We start from the raw sequence: 21,737 nt of genomic DNA on the forward strand, positions 1-21,737 counted from the left end.
TATCCAGCACAATTTCTCCTTTTCCTGTATGGTCTTCTGATAGCATATCACAATTTTGGCTTAGAAGTTTAGGATTCAAGCAAAGGTGGTATTCAGCAGGTTCTGACCAGTTCTGGAGAACTGGTAGCTGAATTTTTGAGTAGTTCGGAGAACCAGCAAATACCACCGTTGACTGGAGATTTTACAGTATCCTTCCACCAAGCCACGCCCTCAGAACTGGTAGTAATAATATTTGAATCCCACCACTGGATTCTAGGATGAATGAAAACTTCATAGCTTCTGTGCATTCAGTCCTACCACATTTCCTTCCTGCTGTCAAACATCTTGTCTTAATTTGTGCTGTCTATGAGGGTACCCTGAAACTATACACATCTGTAGAAAGCTATAGTTCAAAAACATTTGAGTGAATCCTTCATGCAAGTTAGTGCTTCCTTTTGACCCGGGGTAATTTTACTATAAAGGATTGCTGGCACTTCAGAAATAAACATCTTTCTTTACTTCCTTCTTCAAATTTAAGTAGTAGGTTGAAACGACTTTTGTTCAATTGCCTTTTTTTTTCTTTGTAGGTTGTTTGTTGTTGATCTCGCATGAGTCCTGATGGAAGGAACTTTGAGGAAACAAAATACTATTTTTGCTATATTTTTGAGCGGCAAACATTTTGTTTTCAATAGTGATTATTTTTGGTTCAGTTCCTCTGGATACAGTGGCCGAAGACTTCAAAAAACAAACCTTCCATAACCTGGTGTCCTCTATCTGGGTAGGAAAATAAACTCCCAGTATTCCCTCTGAGCAATGCCCATGGTTATTGAGAATTCTGGGAGCTGCTTTCTTCCTACATTAAGAAGGTGCCAGATGGTGATATTAAAACTACATGGTGTGCCAAATATAGTAACAACTCTTAAGGAAGCAAAATTAGTCAGTTCAGAGAGTATAAAAAATGGGCAAGTACAACAGGAAATTGCAGTGCATATGAGTATTCCCTAAGTCCCATATAATAGTGCAACCCTGAGATCTCATCCACCAAGAGTAACTTTTTCTGACTTAAAAATACTCTCCAGTGATATATATATATATTTTCAGGGCTCCATCTTGCAAGAAAAGGAGGCTATTTTAATGTAGGACAATTGAAACCTTAGACTCCTAGAGCAAAAAATAAAATAATTATTTATTTGATAAATGTTTGGTGTCTCTGTGTGATGGGCTTTCTGCCAATCAAATGAGAATGAAAGCTTTCCATTAAGAACATCATTGTACCAAGAATGTTGTTTCAGAACAGGTGCTGTTTCAACACTGCCTCACTTCAAGCAGGAAAGATGTGCTGGCTTCATTTTTTGAGTGACAGCGCAGTGTTTTATTCCAGAGAACATTATTTTCTCTTTCTGCTAGTGTTTCCCACTTCTCTCTTTTTCAGGTTGCTGGGCCCATTTTAATGAATGCTCTTGGGCATTAAGAGAAGTAGTGGGGTTCAAAGGAGCTCCAGTTTGCATATTAGCAGCCTGATGGTTTTTCCTGAGACTCCTTTGAATCTTGGTTTCTTGCCCATTTACCTTTTGAAGTTATATAACCAGCTTTGTTGATCAAGAGTATGAAATCCAGATGTTTGGGAGTGGTATTGACAAAGGGCAGACCTGAGATATTTTGACAGGAAAGAGAGTTATTAAAATCCACATTAAAATTTGCAGATTGCATTCCTCTGGGACTATCAGAATGGGGCTGCAAGGTGACTGCAAAGAATTCTGCTGTTAATGACTATCTGGATGTTTACAGGCTGGATAAGGACTCATATACAAACTAAACTCTGTAGCCACACTGACATCCATTACCCACCTTGATATACTGAGTCTGAATCTCATCGAAAAATTCAGATGTTCTGTTAAATCCTTTCCAAACACGGTTTGTGGCAAACACTGACATAAAACCTAACTCTTTCTTGTTCTGTGATATTAGTGGTAACACTGAATATTGTCTGTCTGTCTGTCTGTCTGTCTGTCTATCTATCTATCTATCTATCTATCTATCTATCTATCTATCTATCTATCTTCTAAAAATGGGATATCACCATTTTGCATACTGAAGACAGCCAAAATGCCAAAATGACTGTTGCTTCTTCTTTCTGTAATTGGTAACACAATACTATTTTTCCCTTTACTTAAGGGCCATTGGAAACTGATGAGGTGTCTGAGAGGAAAGGTTTGTGAGGATGACTAGTTCTGCCACCTCTTCAAAACACAATCTCTGCTGACAAATATATAACCTTTATCCTTTTTCTTCACTTTCACTATTCAGTTGAATGGCATCACCATTTATTCATCTGTTTTTGAAAGCACTTCACTGGAGAAACCATTGTCTCAAAAACCAAGCAAGATTAATATTGCAAAGTGGAAGTTTTTAGAAATCTCATGCCCATCTGTTAGTAGGGAGTCCAAAACAAAAGACTTTGTTGAAACAATTGTTGGAAGAAATATCCTTCTGGGTTCAGTTCCAAGTGGGGAAAAAGACACTGGATTCATGGAAGTTGCTTGGAAAGAAAGTTTATTGATGAACAGGATGGGTTCCTGGGCAGAAAAGGAGAAAGATGCTGAGAGTGCCTGGGTTTTATGCCCTCTCTGAGCTTTGAACTTCCTGAGGCATAGGAAGAGTATTCTGATTGGTTGCTGTCAGAGGTCATAGCTAGCTTTGTAGGTTGTCTGTGTGCTAAGTTTGATTGAAACTTGGTGGGTAGTACAATGAAGGGCAATTAAATTGGCTCTGCCTGAAAGAGGTAGATCTTTGTTGTGTAGAATAGACTGGCCTTGTCCTTAATGGCCCATTAACCAAGGTGGGGGAGGGAGGCTGAGTTTTTGCATCTCTGAGTTTCTACTTCTTTTTTTAGGGGAAATATTCTGCCCTTTTAATATATCCTAAAATATTTCATTTTTCTAGGAGAGGGGTGGGTTTTAACTTCTAACACATTTGAACCAGAGATGGCATCAGGGCTCTTGATCTTCCCAAATACCTGCTTTACTTTTGTTCAGGTTCAACTCTCAAATGGGAATAAATGTTATGAATATCTACTCTACCTCCTAACCCCATTTGTTCAAAAGGCTGATTCCCAAGTCACAGGACTTTGTTTAGGTCCAGCAGGAAAAAAGATGGCAGCGGGTTTGTGATTAGAGTCTTGCCCTTAATTATACGTATCATAGGTTCAACATATATACAAAAGGGCAGGATTTCAATCACATGAGTGACACTGACATCTTGACCTTTTTGACACCCAAAATGCCCCTTAGAATTTTCTACAATTAGTGATGTTTGTGGCAGGGAAGTCTCTTTCTCAAATTAGTTCCCATTTGAGGGCAGCCCTTCTTCCTAAAAATTACAGCAGCAAATCAATACACAATCCTTTTGTACAGCACTGAAGAAGGCACTGTGAACGTGATCAAGAAAAATCCTGTTTTTTCTTCAACAGATACAGCATAGATAGAATGTTGCTGTATAAGTAATCCTTGACATGACCACAATTAAGACCAGAATTTTCATTGCTAAGGAAGGCCATTGTTAAGTGAGTTGTGCCTGATTTTATGATTTTTTATGCCACAGTTGCTAAGTGAATCACTGCAGTCATTAAGTGAACCATGTAATTATTAAGTGAATCTGATTTCCCCCATTGACTTTCCTTGATGGATGCTGTTGTGAAGGTCACAAATGCTGATCACCTGATCCCAGAATGCTGCAACCATCATGAATACACCCAGGTTGCCAAGTGTCCAAATTCTGATCACATGACTGTGGGGATGCTGCAACAGTCTTAACTGCTAGATTTGGTCATAAGTCACTTCTTTCAGTGCCGTTGTAACTTTGGATGATCACATTTACAATAGTTGTAAATCAAGGACTAGCTGTACACATTTATAAAAATCAGTTTAATAAAGGTAGTTTGTATCCTTGTAGATGTTTCACAATTTGCATATCTAATACACAGAGATGGAAACACAGTGCTTGTTATACCTCTCTCAAGTGCTTCAAATGCTTGAAAAAATATTTTTTCGCCTTTAAGCAAAGTTTTGGTCAACATATTTGCATTCACTTTTAACAAAGACATGATATGATAATCAATAATTTCTGCAGAGGTCTTTTTTTCACTTCAATATTACAGAAATAAATATTTCATCAAAGGAAGTAGAACATATTCTGCATCTTGTTTCTTGTCAATCAAGTCCACAATCAAGTTCAATACTTCCAAAATACTATACTTCATAAAGGACGCTAGAGGGCAACCCTTGTATAGATAACTTCCCTATTTGGAAACCAGATTGTGAAATGGCAGCAACAAACTTTATTTCCTTTGTGAATTGCTCTTGAAATCTATGCAATAAATATCCTTTTGAAAAAGAAAAGAAATAATTTCTTTGAATAGCGACTGTGTTTTAGGTTGCAAAAGCTCAAAGGTGTTAGAAAATAATAAGCAGATATTAGTATCTCTTATCCCAAAATTTAGAAGATCAGCACTCTTCATGTTGTTGGCTTTTGCAAAAATTAGCACTGTACTTTTCAGATTGGGAAGCTTAAGAATAGGGAGACTGTGTATATAGTTTCTTTTTCTGAAAAATGTTAGGTTTTTTTTTGGGTGATTAGGCCAGGAGGTAGAAAGCACAAATTATTATGGATGAGCAGAACTTTAAACTTCATACTTCAGAATCACTGGCTGTTGGACAGTGTGTACATTTTAATATAATAATAATGATTATTTTGCAAATTATTTCAACATATAATTGAAAAGAAGAAAGTGCAGATCATTGATTGGTAATACCAGGCTACAGTAGGATAGAAAACAAAGAATTTGAAAAGATTGCAAAGTAACAAGATCTGAAAATCAAAGTTTAGGACATAAGCTGGCCATGGCGGCCCCGTGGTTACCACTTGGAACCATACCAAAAAATCATGAACGATGCTTAGAACATCTGTGCATTGACAACATTTCCATCTGTCAGTTACAAAAGGCCATACTGCTTGAATCCACACAATACTATGCTGATACATCACAATATTCTAAATTCTTGGAAGAAACATGAAGGCCAACCCCAGCTAAAGAACTGGCAGCTGTGATTTCGCACTGTTGGATATATAATAAGAAGAATGTGATCTTCAAAAGACGTTTTGAGGTGCGCAGGAACAGAAATGACTCTATAAAGTATCCTCAACCTTTGAGGGGAATCTGCCAACTCTCTGAGGAAAACACTTGTGGGATAGGTTCTTTGGCTTTGTAAATGTTAACAGGTGATTTTTGAAAAAGTCCATAAAGTCTAAGCCAAAAACCAAACAAATTCCATTATGTCTTAGTATGTTGTGTTGGGTTTTGTATTTTTTCCACACCGGATTGAAATCCATCAAACCCTTAATAGGACTGGGGGCTTACAGTTGCCATATATAGGCTGAAAAACCCCAAATGATTACTAGATTACCACCAAGAGATATCCAAAACTCTAAACTGGGGGTGTCCAACTTGCGGCTTGCGGGCTACATGCATCACATGCTGGCCATGAGACCAACCCGTTTTAGCAAAGGGGGGAAAGTCATGATACATCATGTGATGACAATATGATGTCATGAATTTGACACCCCTGCTCTAATTCTTTACCACCTCCAAACCCCCCGACCCCCACCCTCCAGAGGCAAAGATACGGCGCGATTCAACCCCACTGCGCTTAATCCATCCTTTGACAACTTCTAGTGGTCATTCAGATTTTTGCAAATCAGGTGTCTTTGTAAAATACCTTTAAATTTTCAAGATGATACAATTTATAATATTCATTTTGCATGAGTTTAGGACTGCATTTGTATATTAATTACAGGTTCTTAGCAATAACAAACATTTAACGAAATTCTTGCTTTGCTTCTCTGACTTTGGATTGGGGTACAAAAGATTTGTAGGAGAAAAGCCATGTTCGTCTATGGTGGCAAAAAACCCTCAGGAGCCTAATAGCATCTTTTTTTAAAAGCATACATTTTGGTGAGCTCCGATTCACTTAGCCGTTGTATGCACTTCAATTCATAAAAACTGATGCCCTTTAATAACATTAGTCTGATGTCTATGGAGATTCTCAGTTATCCAGGTCATGGTTGTCCCAAAGGTGCTTTTTCAAGAGGCAACTGGACTTTCTGATTTTATTTATTTATTTTATTTATTTATTTGATTTGCCAATTGTTTACAAGATAATAAGTATAAGTGTATACATAGTTGTGAATACATGAAATGGGTACATATAAGAAAAATAAAAGAATAAGAGAAACAATAGGACAGGGACGGTAGGCACGTTGGTGCGCTTATGCACGCCCCTACAGACTCATCTCCTCATCCAAGAAATTTCTTCAGAGCTGAAGGAACTTTACTTTGAAGACGTTTCACTTCTTCAGAGTTGAAGAAGCTTCTTGGATGAGAAGCGAAACGTCTTCAAAGAAAAAACCAGAAAGTCCAGTTGCCTCTTGAAAAAAGCACCTTTGGGACATTGGTTAGTCGGAAGAAGTATTGCTAAACTCCTGGGGTTTTTTTTGCGGGGTGGGGGGGCGGGGAACACACAAAATGTAATGTTTTGTTCCAGTCGAGACGTCCTGCCTTCAAACTCAGGTATTGCTCCCACTATGCCCTGCGCCCGACCCGACGGGTGTCCAGAAGTCACCCCCTTTCCCGTGCTTGGCGGTGGAGGCAAAGACTACACTTCCCAGAGGGCAGTTCGCTTCAGGTCGGGCTGAGATTTGAAAGGAGGAAGTAGGCAGGTTTCCGGTGGCGCTTCTCTTTCTCCCCCCCCCTCCCCGCCTCTCCAGTTTCCTCCCCCTCCCCGACTTCTGCGGCCGTTGAGGAGCGCCAGGGGTGCCAGTCGCCCGCCTCGCCCGTCCTGTCGCCGCGATGGGCTGCACGTTGAGCGCCGAGGATAAGGCGGCGGCCGAGCGGAGTCGGATGATCGACCGCAACCTTCGCGAGGACGGAGAAAAGGCGGCCAAGGAGGTGAAACTGCTTCTGCTCGGTAAGGAGGAGGAGGAGGAAGAAGAAGAAGAAGAAGAAGGGCTGAGGCGGAGGGTGGGGCCCGGGCCTGCCCCGCCGAGCCTCTCCCGGGCAGAGGGAAGGGAAAGGCGGCGGCGGCGGCGGCGGGGGCTTTCAGGGGCCCCGCTGGGGTCTCCGCACCGCGCGGCCTGTTTGCTTGTAGCGGCTTTTGTTCTCTGCGGGTCCCCCCGGCGGCCCCCGAGCGGGTGGGCGTTTCGTGGCTGGCGGTCTTCCGTTGCCCCCCAGGCGGACCCGGAGGAAGGGAGTCCGACCCGGTCCAAGCGGATCCTCGGGACCCGCGTAAAAGGGAGGGGGGGGCCCTGCTTGAAAGGCGTTGTCTGAAGGGCTTGGACCGACGGCTCCAGGGAAGTCGTCAAGTCGTTCAACCCGAGAAGTCTCCGGGCCTTCCTCGAGTAATAAAGAGCGTTTAGTGCAGAGACACACGCGTTGGCTTTGACTGGTTAGAGAAGTCGGATCTGAGTTTGATGGTGGGGTGTATGGAATAAGGAGACCATGAGCAAGGAAGAGATTGGACAGTCATTTGCCTGAAATGGGGTAGGGTTTCCGCCAAGGTCCCTTCCAACTCCTTTTCCTATTCCTATTCCTATTTTATTCTATTCCTAATCCCAATCCCAATCCTATTCCTATTCTGATTTCTGTTTCTGTTTCTCTATTCTATTCCTATTCCTATTTTATTCCTATTCCTATTCTATTCCTAATCCTATTCCTATTTTAATTTCTGTTTCTGTTTCTCTATTTTATTTCTATTCTATTCTATTCTATTCTATTCTATTCTATTCTATTCTATTCTATTCTATTCTATTCTATTCTATTCTAATCCTGTTTCTGTTTCTCTATTCCTATTCCTATTTTATTCCTATTCCTATTCTATTCTATTCTATTCTATTCTATTCTATTCTAATCCTGTTTCTGTTTCTGTTTCTCTATTCTATTCCTATTCTATTCCTATTCCTATTCTGTTCTATTCTATTCTATCCCTAATCCTAATCCTATTCTAATTTCTGTTTCTGTTTCTCTATTCTATTCCTATTCCTATTCCTATTCCTATTCTATTCTATTCTATTCTATTCTATTCTATTCTATTCTATTCTATTCTATTCTAATCCTGTTTCTGTTTCTCTATTCTATTCCTATTCCTATTCCATTCCTATTCTATTCTATTCTATTCTATTCTATTCTATTCTATTCTATTCTATTCTATTCTATTCTATTCTAATCCTAATCCTAATCTTAATCCTGTTTCTGTTTCCCTATTCCTATTATTCTATTCTATTCTATTCTATTCTATTCTATTCTATTCTATTCTATTCCATTCCACTCCACTCCACTCCACCCCACCCCACCCCACCCCACCCCACTCCACTCTATTCTACTCTCTATTCTGTTCTACTCTACTCTATATTATATTCTCTATTTTACTCTATTCTATATTCTCCATTCTATTCACGTTTCCTTTTAAAAAAAGAGTTACTACATAAACATAATGTGTAAAAAGAGTTACTACGTAAACCGTTAATGTATAGGCATCTCTCTACGTGGATGTTTTAAAGACTATTTTATTCATACAACTACATATCTTTACAAGAAAAAAGAAAGTATCCGATACCCCTATTTGTTCCACCTTGCTGCAGCTTTGGAAACTAAGATAAAGGAGACAGGATGAGTTTCCCACTCAACAGAGATACCAACCCTAGCACCCTGGACAGCAGAGGGAGGGTTGCCATTTTATTTCCTGTCTAATAAAGTCCATTTACAGGTAGTCCTTGATTTATGACCATAAAGGAGCAGTCATATTCTAACAGTTGTAAAATGGATTGGCCATGTGACCAATCCAATTGTATGACCTTTTTTGTGGCAGTTGTTATACAAACCAATGGTTTGCTATGGGCACATTTTTGTCAAAAATGGAATCAAGCTGGTTTCTGGCAAAACTGTTGTAAAACACGGCCATGAGACCACAGGACTCTGCAAATAGAGTTGCCATAAATGGCATAAATGCATTTGTTTTGCCAAGCATCCAAAGTTTGGTCATAAGACCACAGAGGGAAACTGACCATTAGGACTTTGAATCTGGATCATAAGTCCCCTTTTTTGGGTCAGTCAGAACTAAGCAATCAGTCATAAGTTGAAGACTACCTGTACTTTCTTCTAGGATTACATTCTTTAATTGTCAACTATTTAAAGGGAAAAGGAAGTAAAGAAAAAGGTTATGTCAAGATATGTGTATATAAAAGTGACAGCATAAGTGCTTTTCGCTGTCTGGGATCATGAAAGAATTCTAAGTCTAGAAATTGTGAATTCCATGGTCTTGGTTATAAAAGAAATGACAAGAAAATTGGTAATGTGCTACCATTACCAATACTACTACTATAAAAAAATAACTATTTTTATCATAATAAAAAATAACTCAGATTTAACTCAATGATTATTAGCAGATGTAGACAAAAATGAGAATTCTGTATTCTTAGGTAGTTATTTTGCTTACCATATGACAGGGGTGTCAAACTGGATTTCTTCAAGGCCCAGATCAGCATTGTATTTCTCCTCTGTGGGCTGGCCGGAGGGGAGGGGAAATGGCCTGGCTGGCCTCCTGCTGACTTCCCTGGCTGCCAGAGGCACCGCAGGCCAGTCCTTTGCTATTTTCAGGCCAGCCCCGCAGGCAAATTTTAAGCACCCTGCAGGCCAGATGTGGCCTGAGGGCCTTGAGTTTGACACCCCTGCCGTATGATATAACAACAGTGATACTTATCAATGTTATGCCCCAAGAATATTTAACTAGTTACAGTTGAAATAAAATAGTGGACTAAATAAACCTTCCACTTTATTTAGAGAGAGAGTTCTTTGAAGATTTCATTAGAGAACGTTTGTTTATATACAGTATTTGCCCGTTCATGTACAGTTCATGCATTATATGTAGCGGTTGGAATTACTGTTTTAAATTAGTAAAACTGAAGCATTTTTGTGATTCAAGGACACTCTTTGAGGCAAGCTCTTACATACTGGGGCTAATTGTTGATAGCATTCGGTCTTAATAATATTTCCTTTCTTTCTATCAAGTATTTTTAATTTTATGGAGTAAGAATTATTGTTGTAGTTTATGATTTATTGTTTTTTCAGAATGAGTTTTAATTTAATTTTAATTGAGGTTTATGATATATCTTGGTTTATATTTGCTTCACATTATAAATAATAAATTACAGCAATCATATTTATCCACATATACATTGTTTGAATTTTACTTCACCTTCTTTTATTTCAGAGCTGTATTAACCTTGCTGTCTTTATTTATTTCTACTAATGTCATTTAGCATATCTTTATGTTACCCAAGTCACTAGAAATACAATTGAGCAAATTGAAAAGCTATATGTTATTAAGTGGGGGGGAAAGGAACAGCCAAAATGAAAAACATTACTCTTTCCTTTTAGAAAGGCAGTACAATTCCATGTTTTGCTTCCTGTTTATGAACTGGATCTCTGTCAGTATAGTGGAAAGACTGAACAATATTATTCCCTGTAATCAAGATTTAATTGTGTATTAAAATGTAGGTGCTTTCCCGTAAGTATGTTATTATATTTTCTTCCCATTTGTGTTCTTTACCTCCTTTTCTCCACTTTTTTAGTATATTAAAGCATATACTGAAGAATCTTACAAAGCATGAGATAATTTAAAAATGTTTAGAGAACACCTGAACATTTTGGAACATTTTGGAAAAAGTCAATAATAAATAGAGAAAAACAGTAATGGGCTGTGATAATTCCTTGGGAGAGAAGAGGAAGAGCTGCAGCCTGGTCTAATAAAGAGAAATGGGACTCCAAAGGAAGGATGCGGGTGGAGAAAGCCCTTCAGAGGGGACCTTCCCTAGTTCTCTGGAAACTAAAGGCAGGGAAGCTGGGGGAGGAAGCGTTTTCAGACTTGTGAGATTGTGTTACTGTAGCCCTGCAGTGAAGTACTCATGGTTTTGGTTTCCTGTCTGGATTACCTCCAGGAGTTGGCACAAATTTACAATCTTGTTTGCAATTCTTTACCCACAGATACAGCTAAATTCATTTACTTCTTGGTAAATATAACTAGCCAAGTATAAATTACGTGATATTTGAGCTCATAATAACTGAGCTCATAAATGATATAATTTCTTTGTTAATTATTCTCCAATATTCTCTATAAGAATTCCTAACATACTGTTAATATAAAGATTCAGCCACACCTTTAATACAAAAAGGTTGTGCAGGGTGATAAATTATGTGTTAATGTATGGTTTTGATCGGCAAGAATTCACTAAAATATTAAAATTTAGGAAAGATCTGAAGCGTTTAAAAGTTTGAATTTGACTTGCAAACAAATTCTCATACCGCTTTTTTCCTTCTAAGCATAGCTGTACTTTGGTTTTTGACAGTACAGACAGTGGTATTTCTGTCATTAAGCAATGCAGTCATAAAGTGTAACTGCATCGCTTAGCAACAGCAATCATATTATTGTTGGCAGTTACCAATTGTTGCTGTCAACTGAATTCTGCCATTTATTAGCCAAAGACTCATCCCATGACTCTGGGGCAACTTGCCATGTTGTGGTTCAGGGGTTTCTTGGCACAGCAGGGCTCTGGAGCTGCAAGAAGCTCCTAAGCCATGGCCCAGCAGTGTGGCATGATTTGGAGCTGCAGCCACCCTGGAAGCCTCAGACACTCCCAGCTGGGAAGCCTCAGCTGTCCCTTTTCCAGTCCCAGCTGCAGTTGCCTTCACCACTCTGTGTTGCCCTGCTCTAGCTGGCCTTCATTCCTTCTTGGCTCCTCCGGCTGATGAGGCTTGGCCACCCATTCAAGATGCAGTTGCTGACCAACTCAGGCCATCTTCCTCAGGCCTTGTGAGAAACTCACCATGTATCACCCCGTGTAGATTACAGAAAGCCTCGTGCTGCCTCATGTAGAGTCAGGCTGGACATGTTTGTTTATCAGCAAGAGCAAGAAGACTGTAGCTAGGGTTGAAGGGCCACAGAGTATCCAGCCCGAAACATGCATGGCTGGAGGTAGATGGACAATAGGTGGAGTCGAAGTTCCTCTACAATCCTAAATGTGGGTGGGGCTGGCTTGACCCCCAGTTTAGATCACCTGATCGCAGGATGCTGAAACAGCTGTAACTTCAGGCGCCAGTCATAAGTCCCTTTGTTCAGTGCTACCATAACTTTGAACAATCACTGAACAAAATGGTTGAACGTCAAGGTCTACCTGTACTTATTTTTTTTTTAATAAAATATGTCTGTTTATGTACACATAATGCGTTTTTAAAATTAAAGTTAATTTAAATAAAATTAATGTAAATAATTTAAGTTAATTTTAAATTATTTAATTTAAATAAAATAAAATGTTATTTTTTTTACATTAAAAAGTAAGTTTGGGGGAAATTCTCCTTTACATTATCAGAAGACCTTCTCATAGGTGGCTATGCTATTTATATCCCAGCATTTGATCATTGGTAAAACCTTTATTTGAGGATCCATGCCTAATGTTAAATTAATACTGGCACATTCTCAAGGAAAGGGTTTTCCTGGTGATATCTTTTCAATGGACTTTTAAAGAATATCCAAATTGTATCGTAAATTTATTAATGTAGACCTTTGCAAGCTAAGGATTAGCAACCCCTCTTCAGATATTTGCTATAGCTAACATGGTCAAGGGACAGCCTTTATTTCTGTACTGTTTTGTATTTTATTTATAAATTTCTAAAATTCTTTTTCAAGTCTTGTATACTCATCCTCTAAGGCAGGGGTTCCCAACCTGGGATGCTCGCCCCAGGGGGTGCGAGACGATATTCCAGGGGGTGCGAGAAAAGTCCAGGTAAATAATAGGATATTGGCTATATGTTGGCATTTTTATTTATTATGCAATGGATTAACTTTGTTTTCATTTTAGAGTTAAGTATCGTTATTTAGTGGCCGTCACATACATAGCTGAAAAGATTCAATCCTACCATATATTTAACGCGTTCAGTAGTTCCTAAAGTCTAAATTTCAGGGGGTGCAAGGTTCGAGTGAAATTTCTTTAGGGGTGCGGGGCGAAAAAAAGTTTGGGAACCACTGCTCTAAGGCCTTAGAGGCTAGTCTTTTCATAGTATTCCTTTTCCTTCTATAGTCTATTATCAAGCCTCTAACATATGCTTTCATTGTATCCCATACATTCTGAATTGATGTATCTTCTTTTTTGTTTTCTCTAAAGGAAAAAGCCAATTCTTTCTCCATCTACTGTGTGAAGTCTTTTTCCTTTAAAATAGTATTATTTAACGTCCATCTAGATCTTCTTTTTTGTCCTTTCCATTTAATTGTCATTGGATTGTGATCTGCCCAATAAATTTCTAAAATTCTTCTTGTCATGATTTTACCTGGGTGACATGATGCATCACAGGGTAACAATTTTTGAACTAAGTTATCTCAATTGGACTAATTAACAGAATGTGTCCAGAATCTGAGACCCATGACCCCAAAGGGAATGAAATTTGGGGAAACTGTGGCTGCTATTGATCAATAGCAGCCGAGCAGCATAGCAGCAGTTGTGTTCATGTGATCTTCCTTTTCAATGTTCCTTTTCAATGTTCTAAGCCAGTCTCACAGTCCCTTGCTCCCTTCCCCATTCAGCAACCATGAATTGACTCATCATAAGGTTATTAAAGAAGCAACAGCTTTAACGCGCATGATGAAAGGCCTGGATATTTTTATTGTTTTGTGCCCCTTCTCTGCCATATAAACATGCCCATGCACATCTGTCTTTGTTCAGGAACTCAAGGCATATACATTCTCCTGTATTTCTTTATAACAACCTGTGAGGTAGATTGAGCTAAAAGATCATAAAGTGACTGCTGTGACAGCAAATGAAATATAAGCTGGATCTCTCTGGTGTCAGTCAAATACATTAGCCATTATACTTGAACAATACTCTTGTTCACCCTGTTTCATTTTTTTGGACTGCTTCTATTCTGAAATTGAGTGTAACCTAGCTCCTTCTTTGACTGCCGGAGATCAGGTAGAGCAGATCCACCCTAGCCCTCAGGAGATCACATGATATTTTTTTTTAAAAAAATGTCTCTGACAAGTTTCCCACAATACACTGAAGAAGCTATCAGGGATTCTAAACTATTCTGTGATGAGGACGGGAATGTGCAACATTGTGGCTTTAAAAACTACATTAAAATAGTGTGTTGTTAGCATAATTATTCTATGTGCAGAGAGAGAGAGTATCATGATCAAGAGAGGACACCAAATATCAGTGGGATGCGATAAGAAAGAGGAGAGATAAAGGAATGGAGGAAGGAAAGGGCTGCACCTCTCCAGAATCACAAAGAAAGGTACAGAATAAGAAGATAAGAAAAGATGGAGGAGGAAAGAGAAGATCCACTTGAGAATATGCAGTAAATGCTTAATGTAAGAGGTCCTCAGCATGACAATACTCTCCTTCAACAGCAAGACCTCAAGACCTCAACAGAGAGTGAGGCAAAATTCATGGCTTGCCTAATGTAATATTTCTGATAATGTTGGTGCCAAAGTCTGTCCTCACTGGTGTGCATTCCGATTTCCTGGAGAAACTGACAATTTTTGCAAACTGCCAGGATAGGCAGTTTGCAACTTCTGGGTAGTTGTTATTGCTATAGTATCTATTATTGCAGCAACATTTATGCCCGATGGTAGGACAGCACATTCATGATACTCCTCAAAGTGAATGAAAATGCCCTTTCTAACATTGAAAAAAACCTCCAATACTGCAGGTTTACTTTAACATGTCAGGCTTATTGTCTGGGATGAGAGCCCCATGGTTAGGAGGGAGAGCTTTGAAACTGTAGACTGGGCTCTTCACAATATATGTGGCAAGAATTAGGCCTTTGGGTTAACTTTCACTTTGTGCTGTGGTGATTTCAGTCAGCTTCTACCAGTTGTGAAAAGAGGAAATGATGCTGATGTGGAGTATTCATGCATCAAAAAAAATCATTCCTTATCAAGTTTCAGTTGAAGAAAAATATGTGATTGAGAACAAAGATATTCTAAATTTATATTGGATATGGGAGAAGACAGAAATCAAAATGATGAAATACAGGTAATCTTTGGCTTACACCTGGTTGCTTAGCAACCTTTTGAATTTATTAAGGACTGTACCAGGGTTACTTAAAGTCCGTTTTTGAAGTTGCAGCAGCCATTCTTCCATTGTGGTCATGTGATCGCATTTTAGGTGCTTGGCAACAGGCTCACCTGTACAGTCATTTGTAGCCTCCTGTTGTGTGGCCATGATTTGTAACATTTTTTTGCCAGTTTCGGACATTTACTTCTGGTTTCTGGGGGGGGGAAGCCTCCTGTTGAAATGGATTTGCTTAATGACCATTGCAAAAATGGTGAAATGTTGAAAAATTGGGTCCAGTCATATGATGCCTCAACTTACGACCTCAATGACTTAAAACCACAATTTCAGGCTCAATAGAGTTGCAAGTTGAAGACTACCTGTAGAATTACGTGAAGTTAGGGTTCTGCTATGGAAGGCTATATTAATTTTATCTACCCAACTTTTGACAATCCTGTAGAACTGTTCTCAAAGAACTCTGCCTTAGTCCTCTTAATGAAATGATAAGAAAAATCAATTCCATATGCATGAGATACTTCCCTGGAATATTGAAATAATATTGTTTCTTTAAGGCTGTCGACGAAGGAGCTAATGCTGCTCATTTTTCAGTAGAATTCCTTGATAAAATTGAGCTCTGTGGCTTGCCATCATTTAAACTGAAATTGGAGATAATATCTCACATCATTTTAATAAGGAACTTGGATATTCCAAGGTTTTGCAATGGAATCTGGATGATCATGGAAGAATTTCACAAGTATCTTGTTATAGCACATTAGTGTATTCAAGAATAACATTGTCATGATCCTAAGAATTACGCTTAATTTATCAGAAGGTCAGGATGCCATCCTTCAGCCATGCTGTGCGCTCACTATACATAAAATGTGATGACAAACTCTGGAGAATGTGTTGATTTATTTTGAAAAACCAGTATTGCAGCATGGTCAGCTCTGTCTCTTTAAGCCAAGAAGAAAGAAATGAAAATGTTACAACATTCTTAAAGAATGGCACATTAACCACAAACGCTACATTATTATTATTTTTTTAAAAAGCATCTGCATTTGTCTTACTATGCATCTTTCTTAATAAAATGAAGCATTCTTCTTTAATTTTAAACCAAAACAATAGCAATCCACTCATAGTTATTCTGTTTCTCTGTTTAGTAAGGAACTAGTTCTCAAAGGATGAACCATTGGGTTGTGCATTGTCTAGTATGCCACTAAATCTGCCAAGGACTCCTGGTGGTTTATAAGAAGCCACTAATTAAACATCAGTAGTAATAATCTAAGCCCATGAAACCACTGAAAACATAATCCTCATAAATAATAGTAATGATCTGTTGGAGCCCATCATCAAGATTTAATCCAATAAGAATAACCACAACAGATGATAACAGTTAAGTAGTTACCAGTTGTCCTCCAGAAGTACTCAGTCCTACATCTATCAGAATCCTGTTAAAGTAGCGGCCATTCTAATTTTGAGGTAGAGAGTAACATTTATAAAACCAGGGCTACTAACAAACAGTGCTTTCTGGCCTTGGCATACCCCTTTTCAGAATCAATACCTGCCTCCCAGGACAGGTTATTTTCTGTTGGATGAGGTAATCTTGTAAGTATCTTGTGCAAAATGGGGTCCAAACAATTTGAGGGTATCAGGTTTTCTATCCTATTCTAGGTATTGGATTTAAAGTTAACAAAAATAAAGCAAACATTGTTTCAATGTATGTTATAGTTTTGATGCTGCTATCTTTTAGGGTTGCTACACAATACCAAATGTAGCCTAATTTATAGTTTTAAATTTCAAACAATATAACATGGCTGATATACATAATTCTCAATTCAGCTTTTATTATTTGGCTGATAACTTTGCTGGGTAATGATCACTGCTGCTTTCTATCTTATGAAAATAGACAGAATGACAAAATGTTTAAGAAATATATAATTGAAAAATCAATCTTATGTGGTAAGCAAGAAAAATATTAAAAGTGATATTAGTAAACAGAAATACAATGTTTCCTTCACTAGAAAAATGTGTTTGGGAATATCTTGCAATTATACCTATCACAATCCTTGTTCTGTATGTTGGTTGCAGTATTATTCTGGAAGCAATTACATAAAGTATTGAACCAGTTATATTTTTTCCTCTTTTAACTCATGTAAAGGCTACACGTTTCCCCACAAACAATAACCCTGTCTATATTACAATGAGAACTACTAAATATAAAATTAACTTTGTCCTTGGGTATCTTTAAATGAGTTGCTGCCTTTTGGTATAAAGCTGTGTAATAGATAGCTTTAAAAACTGCCTGAAAGACTGTGGTACTTCGTTCAGATGCTAAAATAAAAGCCAATGTTCACTCTTTTGATGTAGGCTTTGGAATCTTGTCAATTTTCCTAACAAAGTGAGAAAACAAAAGATTTCAAGAAATGCTGAGGTTGCCCCTCCTCTATTCTCCTCAGAATGTTCTTTTCTGCATTAGACAACATGTCTATTGTTCTTTTGTTCCATTATTGAAGCCTTCCAGGAAAAGCGTTGTTCTGGAGAACCATTCTAGTTAGCTGACGTGTAGTGTTTTGTGATTTTCCTATTACATAAAGTGCCTGGATATTTGAGATCAGTTGTTTTGATCTACCTCCTTCATTGAGTATTTGTTATATTTAATTTCTCTTTCTTATTGACTATAATTTGGAGAAACCCTACAACCTGTTGGCCAGTTGAGCAAGAGTACTTTTAAGTCTGTTTAATTCCAGTCATAATAAATCTTCCCATTTCTGTTTTTCTATCTGAATTTTGCAAGTGGCAACATATATTAGGCCTATGTGGGTTTGAGAGTTGCAGTTGTTCTTAGTTTGTCAGTTTGTTCATCAGCAAGATAACTTTAATCTAAAAACAAAACTGAACAGGACCAAATTTAGTATGGTTAGAGAAGCCAGCAAAAGAAAGTTTGAATTTAATTAATCGGGCAGGAGCCTACATAGAAAATATTTATACATGTGCCTGTGCACAAACCGATTTTCAGGCATATAGGAATTGGAAAGAACCCAGAAGTCTTGCACTATATGCATTATTTACCTTGTTTTTCTCTCCAAGCCAACTTAATATTGGAAACAAATTCTATAAAGGGGCTCAGAATCTGACTGTCAGAACATTAATTAACCAGGAGCTGAGAAAAATTGATACATGGAAGAGGAAAGGTTGAGTTCAAAAGTGACCCAGACGAGTACTTTATACAGACAATTCTTGACTTAGACCACAGTGAGCCCAAAATTTCCATTGCTAAGCAAGACAATTTTAAGTGAGTTTTGCCCCATTTTATGATCTTTCTTGTCACGGTCGTTAAATGAATCACTGCAGTTGTTAAGTTAGCCACACAGTTATTAAGGGAATCTGTTTCCCCATTGACTTTGCTTGTCAGAAGATCACAAAAGGTGATCACCTGACCCTGAAATACTGCAACTGTTATAAATACATGCCAGTTGCTAAGTGTCTGAATTTTGATCATGTGATTATGGGGGTGCTGCAATGGTTGTAAATATGGAAAACAGTAATAAATCACCTTTTTTCCAGGGCCGTTGTGACTTCAAACAGACACTGAACGAATGGCTGTAAGTCAGGACTACCTCTATGTACAGATAATCCTTGACTTAATGATTGTTCATTTAATGATGGTCCAGAATTACAGTAGCCATGGAATGGCTGTCACAAATCGTTACACCACCAACCCATAGTCACATGATAGCAATCTGGATGCTTGGCAGTCTGTTCACATGAATAGTTGCCGCGATCCTGTGATGGCCATTTGTAATCGTCTCTGCTGCCGCCTGCTGTGAAGGTGAGATTCCCTTCTGGCAGGCAGCTCTTTAGGTCCACTTGGCATGGAGCTGAGATTTCTCCTCTCCCTGCTGGCGATCCTTTGAGAGTGAAAGGGCTGCCTGCTGGAAGATAAGAACTCCTCCAGGAGACTGCAGAAACGGTGAGATCCTGAAGATCTGAACTCTGTTCCTGTTCCCTTTCAGAAGGATTACCTTCCACACGCAGAGGTGAGCTGATTAGCAGGTGGCTCTTTTGCTCTGGTCTGTTTAATAGAAAATAAAGAAGCTAAAGTGGTCTGGGATTTTAGGATTCAAACACCTTCCTTTTTGCCAGCTGGACAAGGAAAGATTTTATATATTTCCTAAAGCATAGGAGAGATGAAGTAGAGGGCAGTTCCACAAAATTGGACTGGTGGTTTTAAAAAGCTGTATGGACTTTTGATGTTTATTTTAGAATCTTGAGGGACATGGAGCTGTATCCAAGTAATATTTCTCTCTATTAATGGGAGGTTCTTTGCTCTAGCTAGGATCGAAGAATGGAGTCTTCCATTATAGAATAGGGAATAATATAATTTGAATTATTGAATTTTCCAATTGTAGCTTTCCTTTTCCTAAATCTGCACTGGATGATGAAGGGATTGTTTATTAATAGTAATAATCAGATATGAGTCTGTATATGCAGGTTTAAATAATTTTGGGCTTTTCTGTTAACTTAGTGACTCTTTTGAAGTGGAAATCTGAGAGGGCTTACATACCCTTTTTCAGTTTACAAAACTCAAAGGGTTCCTGTTTTTTTTTAACAATCTAAAGCACTTAAATAATTGGAATAATGTCAAGTTCATAATAGCAAATTACCTTGCCGTATCCTTAGCAGCAAAAAAGTATATTGTTACATTATACACTTCAATTACTTTAATTCCAGTGTTGTAATACTTGAGAATCTAATAAGCTTATTGCAATTTATGTGCCAAGCATTCTGATAGTACTGTAAAGATTTTGTACAATGACCAACAAATTATATTTGGCTCCAGTAGGCAAAGTTATTTCTATTAACTGCCTACCCTGTAGCAAAACCCTTTTTTCTTGCCTCTCCCCCCCCCAAAAAATAATAATAATTAGAGAAAGCTCTTAGAGCAGATGCCATTTCCCCCTTAAACTTGAAAAATTATTCTGCAGAATTAAAGTAATATGAGATATATTAGTTAAAATGAATATCCTCTTATTTTGTGAGAGCTCCAGCATATATAACAAAGATTTGGTGGGTATTTTTTAAGGGTTCAAAAGGGTAGGATTTTTTTTTTAATCTCTACAACATTCTAGGGCAGAGACATCACCCTGCCAACTAAAGTGTGTATAGTCAAGGCTATGGTTTTCCCAGTTGCAATTTATGGCTGTGAAAGTTGGACCATAAGAAAGGCTGAGTGCCAAAGAATTAAGGCCTTTGAACTATGGTGCTGGAGAAGACTCCTGCGAGTCCCTTGGACTGCAAGGCGATCAAATCGGTCAGTCCTAGAAGAGACCAACCCTGACTGCTTTTTAGAAGGCCAGATCCTGAAGATGAAACTCAAATACTTTGGCCACCTAATGAGAAGGAAGGACTCACTGGAGAAGAGCCTAATGCTGGGAAAGATTGAGAGAAAAAGAAGAAGGGGATGTCAGAGAATGAGGTGGCTGGATGGAGTCACTGAAGCAGTAGGCGTGGCAGAGGACAGGAAGGCCTGGAGGAACATTGTCCATGGGGTTGCGATGGGTCGGACATGACTTTGTAACTAACAACAACAAAGGGCATGAATATGTGCTGTGAGAGGGAAGCAGAAAGATTCTACAATAAATCATTTACAGAGTTCATATTACGACTTTAAATCTCATAACATGGCTTATTTGTTGTATAAATCCAACCATTAATGTTAATAAGTATTTTTAAATCATGGCTCAGCATGAAGGAAAACCCTGGTTAATATTGACCAGTTTCAGAGAGATTGAAAATAGCCTGGGAGTCAAATTTGCAATATTTCTGGATAGCAAAAACACTCGTTGACATGATTTGAATTAGACAACAGATCCCCCCCCACAAAAAAAAAGTCTACCCAAGGTTAACCTGATAGTCTAATAACTCCAATAAATTGATTGGGAGGTGCCCAGAATTGGTTATAAGATGGGTGACCATATAAATGTTCTAAATAAATACAGTAAATAATTAATCTAGTTATAGGTAGTCCTCGGATTATGATGGCAGTTGAACTGGGATTGCCATGACCAAGTGATCTGGTCAAGGAACAATGTCACTTGAGAGCGTTGGTTAGTAATAGCATCCCAGATAATCCTAGGACTCATGAGTCCTTAAGTGGAAGGGGTGGGAGCAAAGCTGGCTGAGGAATTCTGGGAGTTGAAGTCCACAAGTCTTAAAGTTGCCAAGGTTGGACACCCCTGGCCTAGGGGGTCATACTGATTATCAAGGTAGATGTCAGACAAAATTTAAAAAACTGGATAAAAGGGTTGAATACATTTCTAGTATTTGAAATTTATATAGATATATATAGACTCCAGTTAGAAAATAAAATAGATATTTGTAATTAATTGTATTCCAAGTGAATTTATTCTGTGGATATCCCTTGCTAAAAAAAACTTCTAGTTATAAAGATGTATATTGTTGTGTGTGTATATATATCCTGGTACTTGGAACATACCCACCCACGAATATACAATGTAAAAAATATTGTATGGTACAATTTAAGTATATGTTATATAAGTATATGATATTCAGAGTAAATCTAAGGGAAGATTGAGAAAGGGATCAAC

General features: G+C 38.3%; 1 protein-coding gene across 1 annotated transcript in view; it reads left to right on the plus strand.

Annotated features, from left to right (window-relative positions):
- Positions 1-6,722: 6,722 nt before the first annotated feature.
- GNAI3 (G protein subunit alpha i3) overlaps positions 6,723-21,737 on the plus strand; it is a 30,140-nt gene continuing 15,125 nt past the window's right edge. The window contains exon 1 of the mRNA XM_026678099.2: positions 6,723-7,001. Coding sequence (XP_026533884.1) covers positions 6,884-7,001 — 118 coding nt within the window. The 5' untranslated portion in view covers positions 6,723-6,883. The remainder of the gene's footprint in view (positions 7,002-21,737) is intronic.

The sequence above is a fragment of the Notechis scutatus genome, chromosome 3 (assembly GCF_049901735.1).
Source record: "Notechis scutatus isolate UNSWTSFEM ecotype Mainland chromosome 3, rNotScu1.2, whole genome shotgun sequence".
Taxonomy (NCBI): domain Eukaryota; kingdom Metazoa; phylum Chordata; class Lepidosauria; order Squamata; family Elapidae; genus Notechis; species Notechis scutatus.